Source organism: Narcine bancroftii, chromosome 1 (genome assembly GCF_036971445.1).
Source record: "Narcine bancroftii isolate sNarBan1 chromosome 1, sNarBan1.hap1, whole genome shotgun sequence".
NCBI classification, from domain to species: domain Eukaryota; kingdom Metazoa; phylum Chordata; class Chondrichthyes; order Torpediniformes; family Narcinidae; genus Narcine; species Narcine bancroftii.
The window spans coordinates 467,569,852-467,591,903 of NC_091469.1; the positions used below are offsets into that span (position 1 = coordinate 467,569,852).

Here is a 22,052-nt window from a genome sequence, read left to right on the forward strand (position 1 = left end):
TCTGTTATTTACACCTGCGGGAAAAGCTTTTAGCTGCAGCTCTTTATTGGCTGAGTCAGGGAATGGGAGCTGGAGTTTGGACAAACTCAGGATCATTCAGCAGGCCAAGAGGATTATACATAGGCTGTGGTGGCACCAAGGTGCAGGCTGCAGGTAATTGGGAGATCTCAAGAAAAAGTAAAGGGAGTAGCCAGACAGTGCCGACTTGCCCTGTGGCATTCCCCTTGGGATTAATAATTGTACCTGCTACTTGAGTATACTAATGAATACAAATAATCCCCAACTTGCAATCTATGTGACTTAGGTCAATCTGCACAAACGACAGGATTTTTTTTATATAAGGAAAAATATAAAATGTACACAGTTTATGTTATATTTGACAAACTGTTACAGGGACACAGGGCATGTAAGAGCCAAACGTGCATACTTACTTTGTTAGTTGGCACCAACCGAACTCCAACATGTGAACCCACTGTGCATGCACCAACTGAAGGCTTGCACATGCACGCAGGAATCGAGATGGCCGCGCCCAGTCTATGGACCCCGGGATGCCAACTAACAAAGTAAGTGCGCACATTTTGGCTCTTACATGCCCTGTGTCCCTGTAACAGTTTTGTCAAGTACAACATTTGATTAAACGGTTTGCTTTAAGATTTTGGTACTCAACATGCACGGGCAAAATTCCTACTTAGGTCCATTTTGAGATACGACCAATCCTTCAGTCCCAATTATAATCATAAATCGGGGACTACCTGTACTCAAGTAGCTGGGTGTACTACTTTTTTACTATGGAGTGGTGACCTAGAAGATGATAACAGCATCAATAAAAACATAAAGCATGGGAAACTCAGCAGGTCAAACAGCATACTATATATAGCAAAGATAAAGATACATTGTGGGCTTGAGGCCTTCATCAAGATAACAGCATCAGCCAGGGCAATGGCACAATAGACAGCTCTAAGCCTCGGCAAGCAAGGGTGAAGCCAGGTAGAGTGGTAGGAATCAGGTGCGTGGATAGATATTTCTGCAGCCACAAGTGAATCTCCAGGATGGCATGTTGCCTCCCTGGGGCCAGGGTCAAGGATGTCTAATGTCTCTGAATGGATTTTAAAAAAATGTGAGATGCCAGAGATTGTGGTCCATATTCTTCTTTTTTTCTTCTTTGGCTTGGCTTCGCAGACGAAGATTAATGGAGGGGTAATGTCCACGTCAGCTGCTCGTTTGTGGCAATGACAGAGACAGGAAGGGGAATGCGTCCCACAGAATGATTTTAGAGAGCTAGCTTGCAAGTTAGAAAGGAGGAATTCCAGGAGTTGTAATCTCAGATACAGCAGGGGAATAGGCCTTTCGGCCCACCTGTCTGCACTGAATATGATGTCCAAATTAAACTAAGACTTTGTTTAGACATACAGCATGGTAACAGGCCATTTTGGCCCACCAGTCCACGCTGTCTAATTGACACCCCATTAACCTACACTGCTGGCACATTTTGAATGGTGGAGGAAACCGAAGACCCCTGAGGAAACCCACACAGACATGGGGAGAGCATACAAACTCCTTACAGACGGCGCGGGATTCAAAGCCCGGTTCGTTCCCAATCGCTGGTGCTGTAAAGGTGTTGCACTAACTGCTACCCTTGCTTGTACTTGATCCGTTCCCTGAATATTTGAGTGTCCATTTGGAAATCGCTTAAATGCTGTTATTATATTTGATTCCATCACTAATCCTGGCAGCCAGTTCCTGGCACCTACAGTTTAAAAAAAAACTTGCCACGCACATCTCTAAACGACCCCAACCCACCCCACATCTTCTAGTATATTATTTTCTTTTTTACCTAGGCAAAAGATTCTGACTGTCCATCCTGTCTAATTCTAAAAGCTCTGCAATGCTCCAGAGAAAACAACCCAAGTTTGTCTGACCTCAGACTAGTTTGTCTGACCTCAGACTAGTTTGTCTGACCTCTCCTTATAGCTCTTACCCTTTAATCCAGACAACATCCCGGTAAATCACTTCTGTACCTTTACCATTGCCTCCACATCCTTCCCGTAGTGGGGAGATCAGAATTGGACTGCTGCCTGAACAAAGTCTTCAGTGGCTACAATATGACTTTGCTTTTATACTGAATGCCCTGCCCAGTGATGGCAAACATACCTTACACCTTTACTCACCACCCCAACTACCTGTGTGGCCACCTTCAAGGAGCTCTGGTTCTGAACTCTTGGATCCCTCTGCTTATTGGTGCTTCTTAGAGACCTGCAGGTATGATTGAGGCATTTAAGAGGCTTCGAGAAAAACACATGACTATGCAGGAACTAGAGAGATTTGTATCATGTGCAAGCAGTGGAGTTTTAGTTTAGATGGAGTCTGATGATCAGTGCAGAGATCGTGGGCTGAAGGGTCTGTTCCTTTGTATGTTCTACACACTGTTGCAGCTCATTCAGCAAGGTTCAACATGTTAGACAATCACTCTTTTTAGGCAGCGTACTGCAAAGGATTTGCCACAGCAGTTCCAGATGTATTCATCTGTAAGGACTGAGACATTTCTTGAGAATTTTGGAAAGCATGTAGTTGAAAGGCTTTGTTAAGTGATTCCCTTGTGTTTCCTCCTGTATTCTGCCTCCTGTTAGCCATGATTTGAACAGCACAGAAAGAAGCCCTTCAGCTGATAGAGTCTGTGCTGACCATGATGCCAATTTCAACTAATCCCATCTGCCTGCTGATGTTCCATCCCCTGCCTCTTTGCCTGGCTGTATAAATTCCTCTTAAACATTGCTCTTGTATTTACTTCTGCCACCTCACCTGGTCGCATGTTCCAGCCACATACTCTGAGTAAAAAATAAATTGACTCATCCATCTCCTTTCAAATTTCCCTCTTGAATCTTCTCCCTCTGACATACGAGATTTTCAGCCTCTGGAAAGAGATTCTATCTACACTATCTTTGGTATCCACTTTTGTCCAATCTCTCCTTATAACTAATATTCTGTAACCTGGCAACATCCTAACCAGGATATCATGCCCCAGATCTTGACAGACCTCATCACTCTTCCTTCCTGATAGAACATACAAACTCCTTACAGACATCGTGGGATTCGAACTCCCCGTCCCAATTGCTGGGGCTGTAAAGGCATTGTGCTAACTGCTACGCCAACTGTGCCACCCCAAATGCTTCACTAAAATCCATGTAAACAGTGTCCATCATTGTCTATTATTGTCCGTCACAGAGTCTATTATCATTCATAGTTCATCACCTCCACAAAAAGCTCCGTCCAGTTTAGAAGACATATCCCGATCTGAACAAAACCAAAATCACTGTCCCTTATAGTTCAGGAGTCCCAGTCCCAAGAATCTCCTTCAGTAATTTCCCTTTCACTGACTTAAGACTCACTGGTCTATATTTTCTGCTTTGTCTCTCGTGCTCATTTTAAACAAAGGAAAAACATTGACTGTACTTCACTCCTCTGGGACTTTGCTTGTGACTGAAGAGGAAGCAAAGATTTCTGCCTCTGTTTAGGCTGTCTTTCTCATGGGAGGATGGTCATAACAGATAATCAAACAAAGTTTTATCCATATAATATCTTTAAATTAAATACATGCTTCACCCTTGCATGTATGAGCAACTGAAAGACTCCAAATATGCTTTCCAAATCAATGCATTAACATGAGGCCGAACATGGGAGATAAAAAATGATCCCAGACGCACTGATTTTAATACACAGTATTTCTTCAACAGTTTTGTCAGTCGTCCTGGGAAACTTTTGTGTATCCCACAATGCCCAAAGCCTGAGTGATTGCTGCCGAAGGGACTGTCAGCGTTATGTGCCTTACTGAGTTTTTAAGATTGATCTTTTCAGAATTGAAGAGGCAACTGTGTGAGTTCAAGGAAATGAAAGGGAGTGATCACTGATGAAAAATGCTATCATTCTGTGTATTTTTGCAACCCTGTGGTTTACCAAATTCCATGCTGCTACCTTGTTTATACTTTATTATTACAGTTGAAAGCATTTTTCCCATTGCTTTATTTCGGAGTGAGCAATTGTACAGGGGTTATTATAGCACAATATGAATTCTTCCACGGGCTGCATATTCATTCCTGTGACTGTGTTGCTCTGTCAATCACAAATTAATATTGTAAAAACACTTCATAGCAGGACCAATTAGCATCTTTGTGTACAAAACTATGTCCACAAGTAGCAATATGTTTCCATGCTTTCTTTCTCCGCAATATCCTCTCTCAGAATACTATGCAGAATTAGCTTCTTCTTGTGACCGTTGCAGCTCCTTGCATTTTTCCTCTTTAATCATCTTAGATCCTCATAACTTTACACACCTGAACTAAGTATCCTCTCAATTTTTCCACACAAAGTTCCACCTTGACAAATCTTTTGTCATTGTTGGTATTTTTTGGCCACAGCCCCATAAATCTCATTTGTACTGTTACGAGCCCAGAGGACCCCAAAACCCAGCAGCAATAGATATTCACCAAGACAAATGGTTACTTCAACAAAAGTTGCTTTTAATTATCTTTCAAAATGAAAATAGAAACCAAATTTTACTTATATATTATTATTAACTTACTTAACTTAACGTAACCTAACCCCCTTCTAATTCTAAGCGCACGTGTGTGTAATGTGTGTGGTAAATTTAGAAAAGTTCTTTGGTTTGCAGACCAATCTCACTTCTCATTCTTCCGAATTCACTGGTTGCAGGCAATGTGCACAGAATTTAACATGTATAAAGTTCACCAGGCTTTGGTGCTTGAAAGGTAAATGGTTACCGCTCAGGAAGTTTCTTGTAGGTTTGGAAGAGAGAGATGTGTTGTTCCAGGGCATCCACAACCGAGGTACTTCCCTCAGTCACCTCAGTGTCTCGCTGATGAAACTTGCCCCATCAGGGTTCTCCAGATGATAACCTCTTTCTTTCAAGTTACTACAGAGTTCCTTTCTGTTTCTCTTATTCCAAGTGAAACATTAGACAGCTAGTCTTCTAGCCATTTTCCACTCTGGAGTTTCTGTTTCAGTTCCAGCAAGCTTCTGCTGCTTATCACAGCTTTCTCTCTATCTCTCATGCACCCTCTGACCCTCAGTCAGAGACTGCTTTCTCCCCCTGCTGGCAAAAACCACCTGACTGTCTCCATCAAACAATAGGAGTCTTCTGGTTCATCTGTTGTTTTTAGGTAAACAGGAACCCGTCAGTGACCTCTCTGAGCACTCTTGTGGAAAGCCATCATGTCTCTGCTGTTGCTTCTGCACAGAAGACTAGGGTATAAACTTAAAGAGCACGGTATAGGAGGGATGGTATTAAGGTGGATAGAGAATGGGTTGAGGGACAGGAAGCAAAGAGTAGGAATAAATGGGTTCTTTTCAGAATGGCAGCCAGTGACTAGTGGGGTACCACAGGGCTCGTTGCTGGGGCCACAGTTGTTTACAATATATATCAATGACTTAGATATGGGAATAGATAGCAGTATCTCGAAATTTACAGACGATACGAAGTTGGGTGGCAGGGTTAGCTGTGTGGAGGATGCTAGAAGAGTGCAGGGTGATTTGGACAAGTTAGGCGAGTGGGCCAGGACATGGCAGATGCAGTATAATGAGGATAAATATGAGGTTATCCACTTTGCAGGTAAGAACAGGAAAGAGGATTATTATTTAAATGGTATCTGTTTAGGAAAAGGGAAGATGCAGCGAGACTTGGGGGTTGAAAGTGGTCATGGAAGTGCAGCAGGCAGTGAGGAGGGCGAATGGTATGTTGATGTTCATAGTGAGAGGATTTGAGTACAAGAGTAGGTAGATCCTGCTGCAGTCGTACAGGGCCTTGGTGAGACCACACCTGAGGTTTTGGCCGCTTTATCTGAGGAAGGGTATCCTTGCCTTGGAGGGGGTGCAGAGAAGGTTCACTAGGCTGATACCGGGGATGGAGGGGCCCGCATATGAAGAAAGGTTGGATAGACTAGGCTTTATTCTCAGGAATTTAGAAGATTGAGGGGGGGATCTTATAAAATCCTTAAAGGCTTAGACAGACCAGACACGGAAAAGTTGTTTTCAATGCTGGGAAAAACCAGAACCAGGGGCCATAGTTTAAGGATAAGGGGGAAGTTTTTTAAGACTGAGATGAGGAAAAATTTCTTCTCTCAGACAGGGGTAAATGTGTAGAATTATTTTCCACAGGAAGTAGTTGAGGCCAGTTCCCTGTCAATATTTAAGTGTAGGTTAGATTTGGCCCTTGCGACCAAGGGGATTAGAGGGTATGGGGAGAATGCAGGAACCGGGTACTGATCGGTCACGATCATAATGAATGGTGGTGTAGGCTTGAAGGGCCAAATGCCTACTTCTACACCTATTTTCTATATTTCTATGCTTTAAAGACAATAGTCAGTCCAATTAACACCTACTTGTGAAGTCCATAGGCATTCTTCAAAGTTTCTGTAAAGTCACTCTGGATATGAATTCTCCAGTAATTCAAATAAGATCTGCTTGAAAGTTTTTGTATGTAACCTACTCTAACTTTTCCCAATTTATCTCCCAAAAATATTTCTATATATTCTATCAAAGTACCTTCTCCAAAACATTGGCTCTCTTGTGCTGTGTGACTAGAATTGGGCACATTTCCCAAGGGTCCACCAATGATGTTCCAGTTCCAGTACAACTTCCTTGAGCCTCAGGACAGAAAGAAAAATATCCAAAATTCCTTTTTAACCTTTTCGATCAGTTTTACCACTTAAAGGGATTCAAGGGCATAAATTCCAAAGACCCATTTCTGTGTTGTATGATTCCTGATCCTACGCTACCCTCGGTCCTCCCATTTGATTGGGGAACCTACCTCTCTCAATCTTCCCTTTTTCCCTTTGAGGTGAATTGAAAATTAAAAGAAAATTGTTATTTTTTTTAAAAAAGGACTAAAACTGAAACAAAAAAACTTGCCCATCTGATACAGCCCATTCTTCCCCTCTTGATCCTCTTGAACATTAATATTCCAGCATGTGACAAACATTTATCTTGGCTGTCAAATTAAACTGTCAGTGGAAGTTACACAAATTTCCCTCCCCTCCACTATACTAGGTAGCTTGTGACAACTAAACTTAAACTAAACTAAAATTAGTTTACTTCAACTCTCTGTACTTTGGAGTAGCATTAAAAGAATAAAGAAATAAAGAAACCCTCCTGCTTATGTAACCTAATTTCTTTTTAATGATTGACAGCAGTTACAGATCATGTGACTGCATGTGATAAAATCTCAGTGAAGCCCATTCTTTGCATTCCGAATAATATGTAGGACTTCTCTTATATTTAATGGAGGTACAGCATGAAACATCTGTCTATCCCATATTTCCAATATTCAGCATGTTCATCCAATTTGACCAGCTATTTTGATGAGAACATATAATATATTTCCAGTAAGAAATAGGAGCAGGATTCGGCCATCTGGCCCATCATAGTTGATCTGGCCATGGACTCGGCTCCATCTACTTGCCTTTTCCAATAACCTTTTAGTTCTCCTGCTATGCAAAAATCTATACAATTATGTCTTAAAGCCTCCATTGGCAGGGTAATCCATAGATTCACAACTCTCTGGGAAAACTAGTTGCTCCTTTATTCTCATGATTAATACATTTTAGTCCATGTGTTTGCCGATTTATTTTGGGATCAACTTTTAAAATTTCATTCTCATTTCCAAACTGCTGTATGGGTCCTACGTGTCCACATTTCCAACATCTTCTCTGGCTAACACTCTCCGAGATATCTGAAATTCCTCAATTGTAAGCTGTTGAGCACTCCCAAATCTAATTGTTCCACCTTCAACTGTCAAGGCTTTTAGCTCTTTCCGCTGCAATGACATGGACCTCCCAGTGGCCAACACCCATTCCGCACACCATTCCCACACCGACATGTCTATCTGTGGCCTCGTGCACTGCCTAACCGCGGCCGCCCACAAATTGGAGGAACAACACCTAATATTCTGACTGGGCATTCTCCAACCAGGCATCATTCATATTGCCCTCCAATTTCTCTTAACCTAATCCCATGTCTCCCTCTTTCCCTATCCCTGTGATCCTTTCCTCCAAAATCCCCACCCCTTTCCCTCCCTCTCCTATCAGAGAGTGATCCTCTCCCAATCAAATTTAAATTTTAAATTTAGACATAGAGCCATGGTAACAGACTTTTCCGGCTCACAAGATCGTGCTGACCAATTACACCTATTATGTAGCAGTTGGCAGCAATAGAAATTAGTTTTATATTTGAAATAATATTTTAAAATTATTAATAAATAATAATATAACATTTTATCGAATTTATCTACACGTATCAAAATTACTTACACTTAACCCTCAAATATGCGCGAATGTACGTGCGTATGTGTGTGGGTGTGAGTGGAATGCCTTTGCCACCACAGCTCAGGCCTAATTCTAGAAAAGCAGTTCAAAGTTCAGCCTCAGAAAATCCAATGTTGACAAATAGGCTTTAGGTGGATGTGACACGCAGGGTTTAGATGGATGAGACCGGCAAGGTTCAGATGGATGAGACACGCAGTGTTTAGGTGGATGAGACACGCAGGGTTTAGGTGGATGAGACACACAGGGTTCAGATGGATGAGACTGGCAGGGTTCAGATGGATGAGACACGCAATGTTTGGGTGGATGAGACACGCAGGGTTTAGGTGGATGAGACACGCAGGGTTTAGATGGATGAGACACACAGGGTTTAGGTGGATGAGACATACAGGGTTCAGATGGATGAGACTGGCAGGGTTCAGATGGATGAGACACTCAGTGTTTAGGTGGATGAGACACACAGGGTTAGGTGGCTGAGACACGCAGGGTTTAGGTGGATGAGACACACAGGGTTTAGATGGATGAGACACGCAGTGTTTAGGTGGATGAGACACACAGGGTTTAGGTGGCTGAGACACGCAGGGTTTAGGTGGATGAGACACGCAGGGTTTAGGTGGATGAGACACGCAGGGTTTAGATGGATGAGACACACAGGGTTTAGGTGGATGAGACACACAGGGTTCAGATGGATGAGACTGGCAGGGTTCAGATGGATGAGACACGCAGTGTTTAGGTGGATGAGACACGCAGGGTTTAGATGGATGAGACTGGCAGGATTCAGATGGATGAGACACGCAGTGTTTAGGTGGATGAGACGCACAGGGTTTAGGTGGCTGAGACACGCAGGGTTTAGGTGGATGAGACGCACAGGGTTTAGTTGGCTGAGACACGTAGGGTTTAGGTCGATGAGACACGCAGGTTTTAGATGGATGCAAAGAAATTCACAGCATGTATGTCTAAAGTTAAATTGTCTTGTTTTTATTCAGATATAAATCTTCTATGTAAAAAATGTAAAATTGGTGAGGGTTCTTTGATTCACATGTTCTGGGCTTGCTCTAGTTTAGAAAAATTTTGGTAAGATATCTTTTCAACATTATCTGTGGTTCTTAAATTCAAATTAGAACCTTGCTCTTTAATTGCTCTACTTGGATTATTTCAGGATGTCGATGTTTTACTGACCCCCAACTCAAAACTGAATTTTATCTTTTACTTCATTGTTAGCCATAGATGCAATTTTGATTAAATGGAAAGACAACACTCCACCTACACACACACACAATGATTAAATGATATTATGTCTTGTTTAAGTTTAGAAAAAAATTAGATATGCCAATAAAGAGTCAAATATTAACTTCCAAAAGATGTGGGGCCCATTTATAACTATTATCATAACCTAAAGAATTAGGGTTGTTCTGAAGCCTTGGGGCTGTGCTGGCCATCTCCAGGTAGTTGTCACTTGATTCCAACATGTTAGCTTTTACTTAATGGTAGGGGTTCTGAAAAAATAGAAAACGTTTTAAAGTTCGCAAAGCAGGTGTGAGAGACCAGCAAATAATGTTAATTAACTCACAAAATCCTTATCGAGATGCTTCCAGACCAATGTCCTTTTCAGACAAGTGGCAGCTAAAACTCCCCTCTTCTTTGGTGTAGGGGACACGAAACGAGTGATGCACATAAAGCTTCCAAAACCCTTTGTGGGTCAGCCATTCACAGCGACCTTCACTTTCTTGGTCACAGAGTGGTATTCTCATTCCCCTATTACAGGGAGAAATCAGGCAAATTGTCTATCAGCACACAAGGCCAAATTCAGTACAAGAGCTCTGTTCCACACCACTGCTTCCTCAAAATGGCCCCTGAGCAAATTGTGTATTGTGTCTTGAATCTGTTGGTCACATGGTCTCTGCACTTGGGTTTTCCAGGGCCCCTTCCTCTCTCTTCAGATATATCCAGTTTAGGAACACGCTGTCGTCAGCCTGTCTGTCATACCACAGTCAAACTCCAAAATCTGTTCTCTTAAAGTGACAGTCCCACTCAATTGAAAATGAACTGTGAGCACATAATGCACCCAATTAATCTGTGACCCCCCCCACCCCAGTATGTTTTGAAGGGTGGGAGGATACTGGAGACATGAGATGAAACACATGCAGACACAGGGAAAATGTACAAACTTCTTACAGGCAGCTCCAGATTCTAACTCGGTTTCTGGTGCTGTAACAGCTTTGAGCTAATTGCTACACTAACCATGCCACCCACTTCTCACTTTATTTGCTTCTACATCGCATCTGTATCCATGTCCCTATGCCCCTTTCTTCCTCCTCCTCCCCCCTTCTCCTGCCTTTCTATTCAAGGTACAGGCCTGAAGCATTGGTTACCCTTTACTTCCTGTGGACGCTGAGTGACCTGCTGAGTTTCTCCAGCACGTTCGTGTATTGTATTCGACCCCAGCATCTGCAGACTTTCTTGTTTCTTTGGCTCTGAATTCTCTCCCCAAATGTCTTATTCTCTTCTCCTGTAAGAAAGGTTGAGAGAGGCTAGCACACCTGTTTGACCAAGCTTCTAGCCAACTGCACTAATATTTCCTTGTGACTTTTCAACATTTGATTGATAAAATCAAACATCACAGAACATTTTGCTCTCTTATATGTGATATGAGTCCATTGTTAATATATCAACACCATGACTTTTTTTTTAATTGTACTGGTAGTTTTTGCCCGTGCTTTTATTTTCAAGTACAGTAAAACCCCTGTTATCCGGAATTCAAGCAACCAGCAAAAATAAATTGTGGGAAATGAATAGGTAAAAAAATACCAAAGTTTAAAATTGGCGTATGTCACCGTTAATTCACCAGTCATGCAAAATGCAATCTCAAGCATCCGGAAAATTCACAACCGGCATCTCCTGATCCCCATTAGTGTCAGATATCAGGGGGTTTACTGAAACCAATATTTTAAGGTTTCCTTTCTTCACAAATTCTTATCATAGCTATTTAATTCATTCATGATGTTGTTCTGTGAATTTCTCACAAACCTATGAATAACATTTGAAGGTAGGCTACTTCTATCGTGTTATATGGCGAGCTCTCCACTGGCCACCGTGACAGAGGTGCACCAAAGAAAAGGTACAAGGACTGCCTAAAGAAATCTCTTGGTGCCTGCCACATTGACCACCGCCAGTGGGCTGATAATGCCTCAAACCGTGCATCTTGGCGCCTCACAGTTTGGCGGGCAGCAACCTCCTTTGAAGAAGACCGCAGAGCCTACCTCACTGACAAAAGGCAAAGGAGGAAAAACCCAACACCCAACCCCAACCAACCAATTTTCCCCTGCAACCGCTGCAACCGTGTCTGCCTGTCCCGCATCGGACTTGTCAGCCACAAACGAGCCTGCAGCTGACGTGGACTTTTTACCCCCTCCATAAATCTTCGTCCGCGAAGCCAAGCCAAAGACTTCCCAGCCCACTCTCCAGGTTATGAGTATTCAAGTTTGTCGTCATATCGATGAGACCAATGTATAGATGCACTAAAATTCTTAGAGCAGCCATACAGGTGCATTAGATGCACGTCAGCAGTAGTATAAATTAAAATTACCGCAACATGTCATCAGACAGAAAATGAAATCATAAATATGTAAGGATAAGTGTATATACAGTAAAACCCCAGTATCCAGCAGCTATGGGAATTGGTCGATTCCGGTAAGTGAATTTTATGGATGCTTCAGGTTGTGTGGTTGGTGAACTAACAGTGAATTGTGCCACGCTTCCATATTTTTTACCTATTTTTCACATTTCTTGCTGGTTGTGTGAGGCTGCAAGTGGCTTGAATTCTGGATAACAAGGGTTTTACTGTATCGCTGCTTAGTAGTGACACAAGGTGTAAGGTTCTCTGAATGGGAAACTTGTTCCAAAATCCATCCAGTCATCTTAATTAGAAAGGTGTCCTGCTGCTCAGAAAGTCCTGTTTTCATCTGTTGAAGCACAGATGAAAATTTTACTCGGGAGAATAACATGATCAAATTTGCCACATCTATCCTTCAGCTACTGAAAAAATGTTGCAATCTTCCACCATTCATTGATGATCATGAAGGTTAATGATTGCAACATGAGAAAACCATGAATAAAAGCAGATGAGGCCATTGAGTTTGCAGCCCTGTGTAAAACATATGGGAGGCTAGGTAAATTCCAATGGCTGGTGATTATTTGGATATATTCATAATTACCATTATTCTCTTCACTTGCACCATCTAGTTGCCCTGGCCCGTTCATTCACTGTTATGACAGGCATAAAGAGTTGGTTTAATTTCCTGGAATAATTGAAAAGGAAGTTTCATCATCTTTTCACTGATCAAAAGCATTGTACATACAATAAGTGAGATGAACCTGCTGATTATTAAAGCTTTCATTGCCGTGTTTGACCATTGTCATCAAGCTCCACAAAATGATGATATCTAGCCCCAGAGGAAAATGAATTAATTGGAAACAGATTGAAAGCATCAACTCTCTGTCAGATATGTATTTACTTCTAAACTTGGGCATTTGAGGAAAAAGACTGATTTGAAAGCTCTGCAATGGAGATTTTTAGATTAGATGTATTTATTGTCATCATGTGTACTGAGTTACAGGGAAAAAGATTTCTATTGCATGCCATTTAAAGGCTAACAAAGAGTCACTATTGTGCAAAACAAGAGACAAGTAATGAAGGAAAGTCCCTGAATCAAATTGCAGGCCCAGAATGCCAACTTGTTTGGCATGGACGACTTGGGTTGAGGTCCTTTTCTGTGCTATACGACTCTACAAGACAGTGAGTGGTCACAGGAACATACCGCCCCTTCCGATGTGCTCTGATATCCCCGGAAGTCGAGCTCAAGCCCCATCTCAGTCACACCCCATGATCCTGATACCTGGAAACGACCTGTCAAGAGGCCTCCAGCCTCCAAGCTCAAGGTGGAGTCGGTCTTGTCCACCCGCCTTCTCTTTGCCAGGGACTGTCAGAAGCAGCAATCCTTCGGCTTGTCCCCGGGTGACCGGCTCCGTCGCTGTGGACCACTTTTCAGACCTCCTGCTGCCGCTGCAGTGGTTGCAATTTACCATTGCCTCCCACTTAATCAATCCATCCTGAGCCTCTGCTACAGTCACAACCGCCCGTTGTAAATAAAATGAATCTGATGTTAAAATAGTAAGTCACGGAAACTCACAGCAGCAGGATCTGTGGAGAGAGAAAGCAAGTAAGCATTATGCGTCGATGACCCCTCGTGGAATTGATTCCAACGATGGCTGATCCCTCCTTTCTTTTCTTAAATTATACACCATCTTCCTTTTTCTTTTCTGAAAGTAAGCTGATGTTCTGGTGAAAACTGTACAGAAGTCAGTTAATGCCCTGAATTCAGGAGGACCATCAGTCAACTCTTGGAGTCCAGGAAGGCTGTAGATGCTGGGATCAAGAGCAAAAAGCAAACTACTGGGGGAACTCAATGGGTCAGATAGCATCCAGGGAGCGAAACGGACACTCAGTGTTTCGGTCTCAACCCTGGATCAGAATCTTTTAAAAAGGTGATGTTAGAAGCCTGTAAAAATTGTATTTTGTGTCCTGGTTAGTACATATTGAACAGTACAGCACAGGAACAAACCCTTTGTGCTGAATATGATACCTAACTTAAACTAACTTTCTGCTGGTAGCATGTGATATATATCCCTCTATTCATGTACCTATGTAGGAGCCTCCTAAATATCTACTTCCACCAGTACTCCTGGCAGCCCATTCCAGACACTTCACTCTATGTAAAAGACTTGCCCCACACATTTCACCTGAACTCCCCCCACTCTGGTATATAACATTTTTAACCAGAAGAAAGCATCCTGACTGTCTCCCTGGTGCTCTATGAACAAACACTTGGGCTTTTAATATCTTAGTGTGTGCTGAATTCAAGAGCAAATAAGACATTGGGTAGGTCACAGCAGCTTTTGTTTGTGAATTTGATGCTGTTTATATATTCCATTCTCATAAATTGTCATATTTTACTATTCTATAAATTATAAAAGTTATCTATAAATCTTTAGCTAGATGTAGATGTTGCCAGAAGCCCACCTTGTCCTTCAAATTGTGAGTTGTGTTTGCTTGGCCTCTTCGGCCCCAGATAGGTCAGGCCACCTAAAGCTGGCAGATTTCCCTCAATAAAGTATACAAGTAAACCAGATGGTTTTTTTAAGATTTTGGCAGTTTGGAGGTCATTAGCTTTTTAATGTCTCCAGATCATTAGTCTGGGTCTGCAGTCAATTTCTCAAGCAATTTAACCACTCTGCTACCAAATTCCTTATCACGTGTTCAAAATGTTGTCTTACATCATACTGCAGAAGGTAAAATAGGAATCTCCTTATGCTGCCTGCTCATGTTTAAATGGAGTATATTCTTCATCAAAGTGCTGTAGCACCAGCTCAATATGATTGCTAAAGATGGGATGGGCTGAGAAACTGAATGAGTTTCCCACAAAGCCCAAATGGTAAGCAAATGATATATGAAACAAAGGTATTGATAAAGTAGAGAACTACTGCAGCCGTATTGGACATTAGGGTTTGCAACTTACCCATTTGTGAATGTTACAGTGAAATTCATAAATTTCCTTTTTATCCTGTCCTTTCTTAAATTGTACCAAATTGAGATTTGAGAAGGTACTAGCATCTTCCAATTAAAATTCAAAATGTTGTGATGGACCCTACAGGGAGCTATGTAATGGTACATCGTCAAATATATTTTGAATTGTGGGCTGTCTTAAATTTGTATGTTTCAAATATTGATGATGAGAAATTTATGCAAGAAACATTTCTTTTAATAGGAGACTTTAATTTCTGTTTAGATCCATTGTTGGATAGATCTATTCAAGTAGTGACAAGAACAAAAGCAGCAAAAGCCACATTGGTCTTAATGAGAGATTTAAGTTGAATAGATGTATGGAGGAGGGTTCATCCTAGAGGGAAAGATTATTCATTTTATTTGAGTAGGCGGGACTCTTCTTCTAGAATTGATCTATTTCTAATTTCAGCACAAATGCAAACTAGGATTCTTGAAGCTGATTATAAAGCAAGGATCTTATCTGATCATTCACCTTTATTAATAACGATTGAAATACCTGATAAAGATAAAATGATTTATCGATGGAGATTGAATTCATTATTATTGAAAAGGAAAGATTTTTGTGAGTTTGTTAGAACACAAATTCGGACATTTTACGATATAAATTTGACCTCTGTAAATGATAAATTTATTATATGGGATGCTTTGAATGCACATATAAAAGGTCAAATTATGTTTTACTTTTACATTTAAAAGGGAGTACATAAGAGAGACTGATCAATTAGAAAGAGAAATATCAATTTTGGAAAAGGATCTTCAAAAGCAGGGTTCTGAAGATAAGCGTAGGCAATTAATTAATTTTAAAAATTCACTATAAGACATTACAACTTACAGAACAGAGAAAGCAATTACAAGAACAAAAAAGATATTATGAATTAGGTGAAAGATCACATAAATTACTTGCTTGGCAATTAAAAACAACAAATCATGAGAACAATTATTGCAATTAAAAAGGACACTAATGTTATTACTTATAGGCCTCAAGAAATAAATGAATCCTTTAAGAATTTTTATTCAAAATTGTATAGCTCGTAATCTTTAAAAGACAAAAATAAAATATCTTAGATAGATATTTATCACAGTTAACTTTGCCTAGATTAGGTTTTAGAAGAGCAAACTGAATTCAGTGGTCTCTTTACTCAGTTAGAGGTGAGGGAGGCTATGAGTTCATTAAAAAGTAGTAAATCTCCAGGAGAGGATGGATTCTGACCTGAATTTTATAAAGAATTTAAATATTCATTAATTCATATCTTTATGGAAGTATTAGATCAGGCTTCGGAAACCCATGCTCTCCCAGAATCATTTTCAATGGCAATAATTACAGTGTAAACCAAAAAAAAACAGAGACCCTTTTAAAGCCTTCATATAACAGTTTACAGCATGGAAACAGGCCATATCGACCCTTCAAGTCCGCACTGGTTCACTTGAACAAATCCACTAGTTCCCCCCTCCCACTCTCCGCCCATAATCCTCCAACCCCCTCATATCCATGTGCACATCCAACCTTCTCTTAAACAACAGAAAGGACCCTGCCACAATGATCTCCTCTGGAAGATCATTCCATTCTGCCACCACTCTCTGAGTGAAGAAGCATCCTCTAGCATTTCTCCTAAAGTTTTGGCTCCCTTACCCTTAACTTATTCCCTTTTGTTCCAACCTCCCCTGCCCTCAGTGGAAAAAGTCTACTCACATCTAGTCCATCTATTCCCTTCATAATTTTAAATAGCTATATCAAATCCCCTCTTAACTGTCTACATTTCAATGAATGAAGTCCCAGTCTCCTTAGTCTTTCTCTGTACTCTAGATGTTGTAAGCCAGGCAACATCCTTGTAAATCTCTGCACCCTCTCCATCTTATCTATAACTTTCCTATAATTTGGAGACCAGAACTGAACACAATACTCCCAACCTGGCTTCACCAATGCCTTAAACAGTCGCAGCATCACTTCCCAGCTCCTATACTCTATGCTATGATTTATAAAGGCCAGCATGCCATATGCCTTCTTAACCACACTGTCCACCTTCCATAACTCCAAGATCCCTCTGTTCCTCTGCATACCTCAATGCCCTCCCCTTAACTGCATATAGATATAGATTAATTCCGTATAATTTTTTTACATCAGTTGTATCTTACACCATAAAAATTGAATAGATTGAAATCAGTCTCATCAGACCAATGTTTTAGATGTGGTGAGCATATAGGAACTTGATTACATTAAACTTGATCTTGTCCCAAGGTAAGATCTTTTTGGGTGCATTTAAGAAACTTTCTGGAACAAGTTAGAAGTGTTGTATTTCCGCAAAACCCAGATTTATTTTTATTAGGTAACATTGAAGGAACAGGACCTCAATTAGAATTTGATAAAGTTGCATTAGCAGTGGCAAGGAAATGTAATGCAGTTACTTGGAAATCAGATCCACATTTCGATATGGCAAGATGGAATGCTGAAATTCAAAATTGTATTCCTTTGGAAAAATTACATGTAATTTGAGAAATAACTATGCTATGTTTTTACAAATATGGTGCCTTAAATATTAGGTTTAATTTATAATGTTGCGCTTCCCGTGCCTCTGGACCTGTGAGAATCTCCTCTGAATTGTATTGAAGGGTTTTGTTTAAATATGTGTGTTAGGCGACATCCCTCTGTGAATCCTGAAAGTTTCTTTCCTTTCTTTCACTTTATATAACTATATTATATCTTTATATTAATTATTTTGAAGGTGGAGGTGTTGGCGTGGGGGTTTGGGGGGGGGGAATATATACCATCATGTACATAGTTTTAGTTTATTTTGACATATATGGAGAAAATGTTAAAAAAAAGAGAGATGCTAAAATCTGCTTCCATATTCCCTAATGTCTGTTATTCTTCAGTGGTTAAATTATTAAAGCCGTAAAATTACTTGTGATAGGGTTCCCCAAAAGCAAGGGTTTTTGAAATTAGTTTATGGTTTATTGGACGATTGAATATTCATGTCATTCTTACACACCTACATCTGGCAATCACCCTATCTTCTGCTCAGTTGACTTTTTTGTCGATTTTGATTACTTGTTCTAATGAATGAACTAAATGTTGATGACATATGGTTCAGCTGTATTCCTACGAAGAAGTCTTATGTAATTCGCCCCACGTTATTGGTGCTTACGATGAACTGTTTCCCTCTATTTGATTACAAACGGCATTTAGAACCTTGGAAATACCCAAAGTACACAATAGAATGCATTCACTTCCAGCAAATGGTTGGGTGAAGACCTAGTTGTGATGTAACTTACTCTTGTTCTAATTAAGATATTAGGTTGGCTTAATGAGTATGGAATGTCTGCCCTTTATTATATCCATTTGATGCAAATGAAAAACTGAGCTGTTGCCATGTGCTCCTTGCACATTACACGTGTCCTCTGAACGGTCTGTTGTACTGGTGAAGCCCACTGCTTGCGCCAAAGTCCAAAAGCTCAAGTCTGTTGATGTTTACTGCATTATTTGCCCGCAGATAATTTCTTTTGTCAGCGTGTAATTTTGGCATCGTTTTTCTAGTTTGTTCATGGCCAATTGAAAACTTTGCATGAATATTTAATTATGAATGAACCAACCGTGGATACTTTGAAATATTGAATAGATATTTCAACCTTTAAAACCAAATATTAGAAATGGTGCTGTGGTAAACCAGTGTTACACCGTGATTGGCTGCTATCAACTGGACACGGGACCGATCCTACTCATAGCCCCTTGCATGCCACCCTTTTCCTTTTGCCCTAATCAGTCAAGGAGGTGAATGATGGTTGGATAGAGTTCCAGTCTCTAGCTAGTAAAAGCCTGATTGTTCCACTACTCAACCTTTTGAGAATTATTGATGGTACCTCAGGTGCCTTTGATATATTTGCATTGAAGATTTAGCAAAAAGCCATTATTGACAATATTGTTGTACTGAAGTTTTCATCTTGCTTGATTCTGAAGAAAGACCCTGGTCTTTTGGAGTGCTCATTTCCTAACCACTTTATCCTGTTGATTCCAGGGTACATCGGGACCTGATCCCACGACTGTTTATGTGGATATGAGAGCACTGAGGCACGACAGGTAATTGAAGCAATCATCATCATAGATTTTGATGAGGCATTAAAATTTTCCCACAGTATTGAAAAGTTGACATCTGACTAATATAGACATGTTAAGGCAGCTGAGTGTTATATAACAGTTTCAAAAAGACATAACTGGCCAAGGGTAAATACATATGAAGTGAAAAATTTTGCCATCTGCATAGCATGCAAGGGAATTTAAAGAAATGAAGCTCCCTAACATTTATTTATTTTAAAGCTTATCATTTCTGACAAACTTCAGGGAATGGATCATCACTTGCTTTGGCATCTGCGTAAGATAGAATGCGATAGTGTTGCCGGATTTATTGCAGCACTGTGTTTATTTGTGTACTTGTTCTTTTATCACAGCAATGCTTTTTTTTTAGTGTTATTGCTTTTTGCCCAGCATGCCAATATTCTCACATATTGTAGCACTATTGAGTTTTGCTGTGATCTGGTTTGTAGCCACTTATTTCTGCTACACCCAATGTTTTGCAGGTTGCTATTCATTGTTTCTAGTAGGCCAAATGCAAACTTTAGAGCAGGTCAACACTGGACATAATTTAATACCAGCATCACAAAAGGGGCAGATTATTGCGCTATGAATGTGTTTAATTGCATGTTTGGTATTTCTTGCCCAAAGCGATTGAGAGAAAGCTAACAGATGTAGGGAAGTTCCACTATTGATCAGGGAGAATATCACAGCTTGACATCCTGGCTGTTGTCTGGAACAGAGACTATTAGCCAAGAGGAGAGGCGAGACCAACATGTCTGTCTTTTTAGCCCCCTGTTCTACTCACTTTACACCTGCAGCTGTGTGGCTCCATACAACAATCACACCAATCTACAGCAGTGAGGTTATGGATCATGCACAGATTACAGAGGAGGAGGTGCTTGCTGATTTGGGGAAAAAAAGGAGTGTATAAATCCCCAAGACTTGACAAGACATTCTCCTGTTGTCTCCTCTACATCAGAGAGATTAGGCTCAGATTGGTAGATCGCTTTGTTGAGCACCTGAGCTCTGTGCGCCACAACAGCATGAATCTCCCAGTGGCCACCCATTTCAATTGCTCGTCCCATTCCTTTGCCGACATTTCTGTCCATGGACTCATGTACTGCCAGATGGAGATGACCTGAAAATTGGAGGAACAAAGCATATTCTATCTGGGCACCTTCTAACCGGATGGCATTAACATCGACCTCATCCTTCCCCCCCCACCATCTTCGTCTCCATGTCTCCTTTCCTCCAGTTCTCTCTTTCTCTCTCTCTCTCTCTCTCACTCTCTCCCCCTTTCCTTTTCCCTATGTCTCCTTTCGCAGAGCCAAAATCAATTCTCTTATATCCAATTAACACCAGTATTGGTCTAGATTCCTCCCCCTCCCATTCTTCCACCTTTCTCAGTCTTTATTGAGATGCCTGCCTGCTTTTTGCTTATACTTTGAAGAAGGGCTCTGGCCCGAAACGTCAGTGATATATCTTTACCTCCTATACCAGACTGGCCGAACTCCTCCAGCATTTACTGTGTTTTTACTACAATCACAGTTTATGCAGAGTTCCATGTTTCACTCCAAGATATTCCCTCGGATCTTGAGCAAGGCTAGTACAGAAACTGCAGGGACTCTAGCAGAGGTATTTAAAACATTCTCAGCCATGGTGAGGTATTGGAAGATAGTTTTGTTGTTTAAGAAAGGTTCTGAGAATAATCCAGGAAATTATAGGCTGGTGAGTCTGACATCAGTAGTAAGTTATTTATTTAAAGGTTTTATAAGAGATCAGATGTACAAGTATTTGGATAAACACGGACAGATTAGAGATAGTCCACATGGCTTTATGTGTGGTAGGTCGTGTCTGACCAATCTTATAGAGATTTTTGAAGAGGTTACCAGGAATGTTGAAGGAAAAGCCATGGAATAGTGTCTCCTTGGACTTAATAAAGTCCTTTGACAAGGTCCCACATGGGAAGTTGGTCAAGAAGGTCCAATTGCTCTGTATTCAGGATGAGGTAGTAAATTGGATTCGACATTGGCTGGAGGAGAAGCGAGAGTGGTAGGAGTGTTTTGAAGAAGGCTTACTTGGAAAAGTAACATAAAATGTTTGGTAGCTTGATTGTTGCAGGCTGGTAAATATCAGTCAGTCATAAGGTTGACAGATAAAAATTGATCTACATGAAGGATCATTTCTGACAACCACTGGCAAAAGTGGGCAGCATGGTTAGGATAGTGGTTAGTGCAATGTCTGTACAGCATGAGCAGTCAGAGCCAGATTTCGAATCCCGTGCTGTCCCTAAGGCGTTTGTATGTTCTCCCCGTCTGCATGGGTTTTCCCCAGGGGCTCTGGTTTCCTCCCACCTTACACCAGGGATTAACTGGGTGTAAATTGGGCAGCAAGGACTCATGGGCTGAAATGGCCTGTTACGGTACTGTATGCTGAAAAAAATTAAATTGACAGGAACAGTTATTCACAGAGAGGTTTGTTTTAATTTGTGACTTGGACATTTTAAATTACTTTCCATTTCCAGGAATCCACAGCAAAAATTAATCCATATTGCAACAAAAGCAGTAGTCAGTAGGAGGTAAGGTATTGGAAAGTGGTTTTGAGATCGGGTATGCAAGAATTTGGATAGCCAGGAACTGATTATGGATAGTCAGCATGACTTTGTGTGTGGTAGGTCATGTTTAATCAATCTTACAGATACCTTCAAGGAGATTGTGAGGCGAGTTGATGAAAGAAAGGCTCTGGGTGTTGTCTACATGGATTAGTAAGGCCCTTGTCAAGGTTCCACAATGTTAGTCAGAGAAGTTCAGACCCTCGGTGTTCATGGGGAGGTAATCAACTGGATTTGTCATTGGCTAACCCAGGAGAAGCCAGATACTGGTAATGGGTAATTACTTCTCAGACTGGAGGCCTGTGACGAGTGGTGTGGCTTAGGGATCGGTGCTGGGTCCATTGCTGTCACCTGTATCAATGATCTGGATGATAATGTGATAAATTGGATCAGCAAGTTTGCCTGTTTCTGTACTATAGTGTT

At 40.9% G+C, this 22,052-nt stretch overlaps 1 protein-coding gene across 7 annotated transcripts in view; it reads left to right on the forward strand.

Moving 5' to 3' along the window:
• LOC138751857 (disco-interacting protein 2 homolog C) overlaps window positions 1-22,052 on the forward strand; it is a 661,234-nt gene that overhangs the window by 600,328 nt on the left and 38,854 nt on the right. For all 7 annotated transcript variants that reach the window (XM_069914709.1, XM_069914705.1, XM_069914708.1 and 4 more), the window contains one exon: window positions 18,963-19,024. In XM_069914709.1, the coding sequence (XP_069770810.1) occupies window positions 18,963-19,024 (62 nt within the window). The remainder of the gene's footprint in view (window positions 1-18,962; window positions 19,025-22,052) is intronic.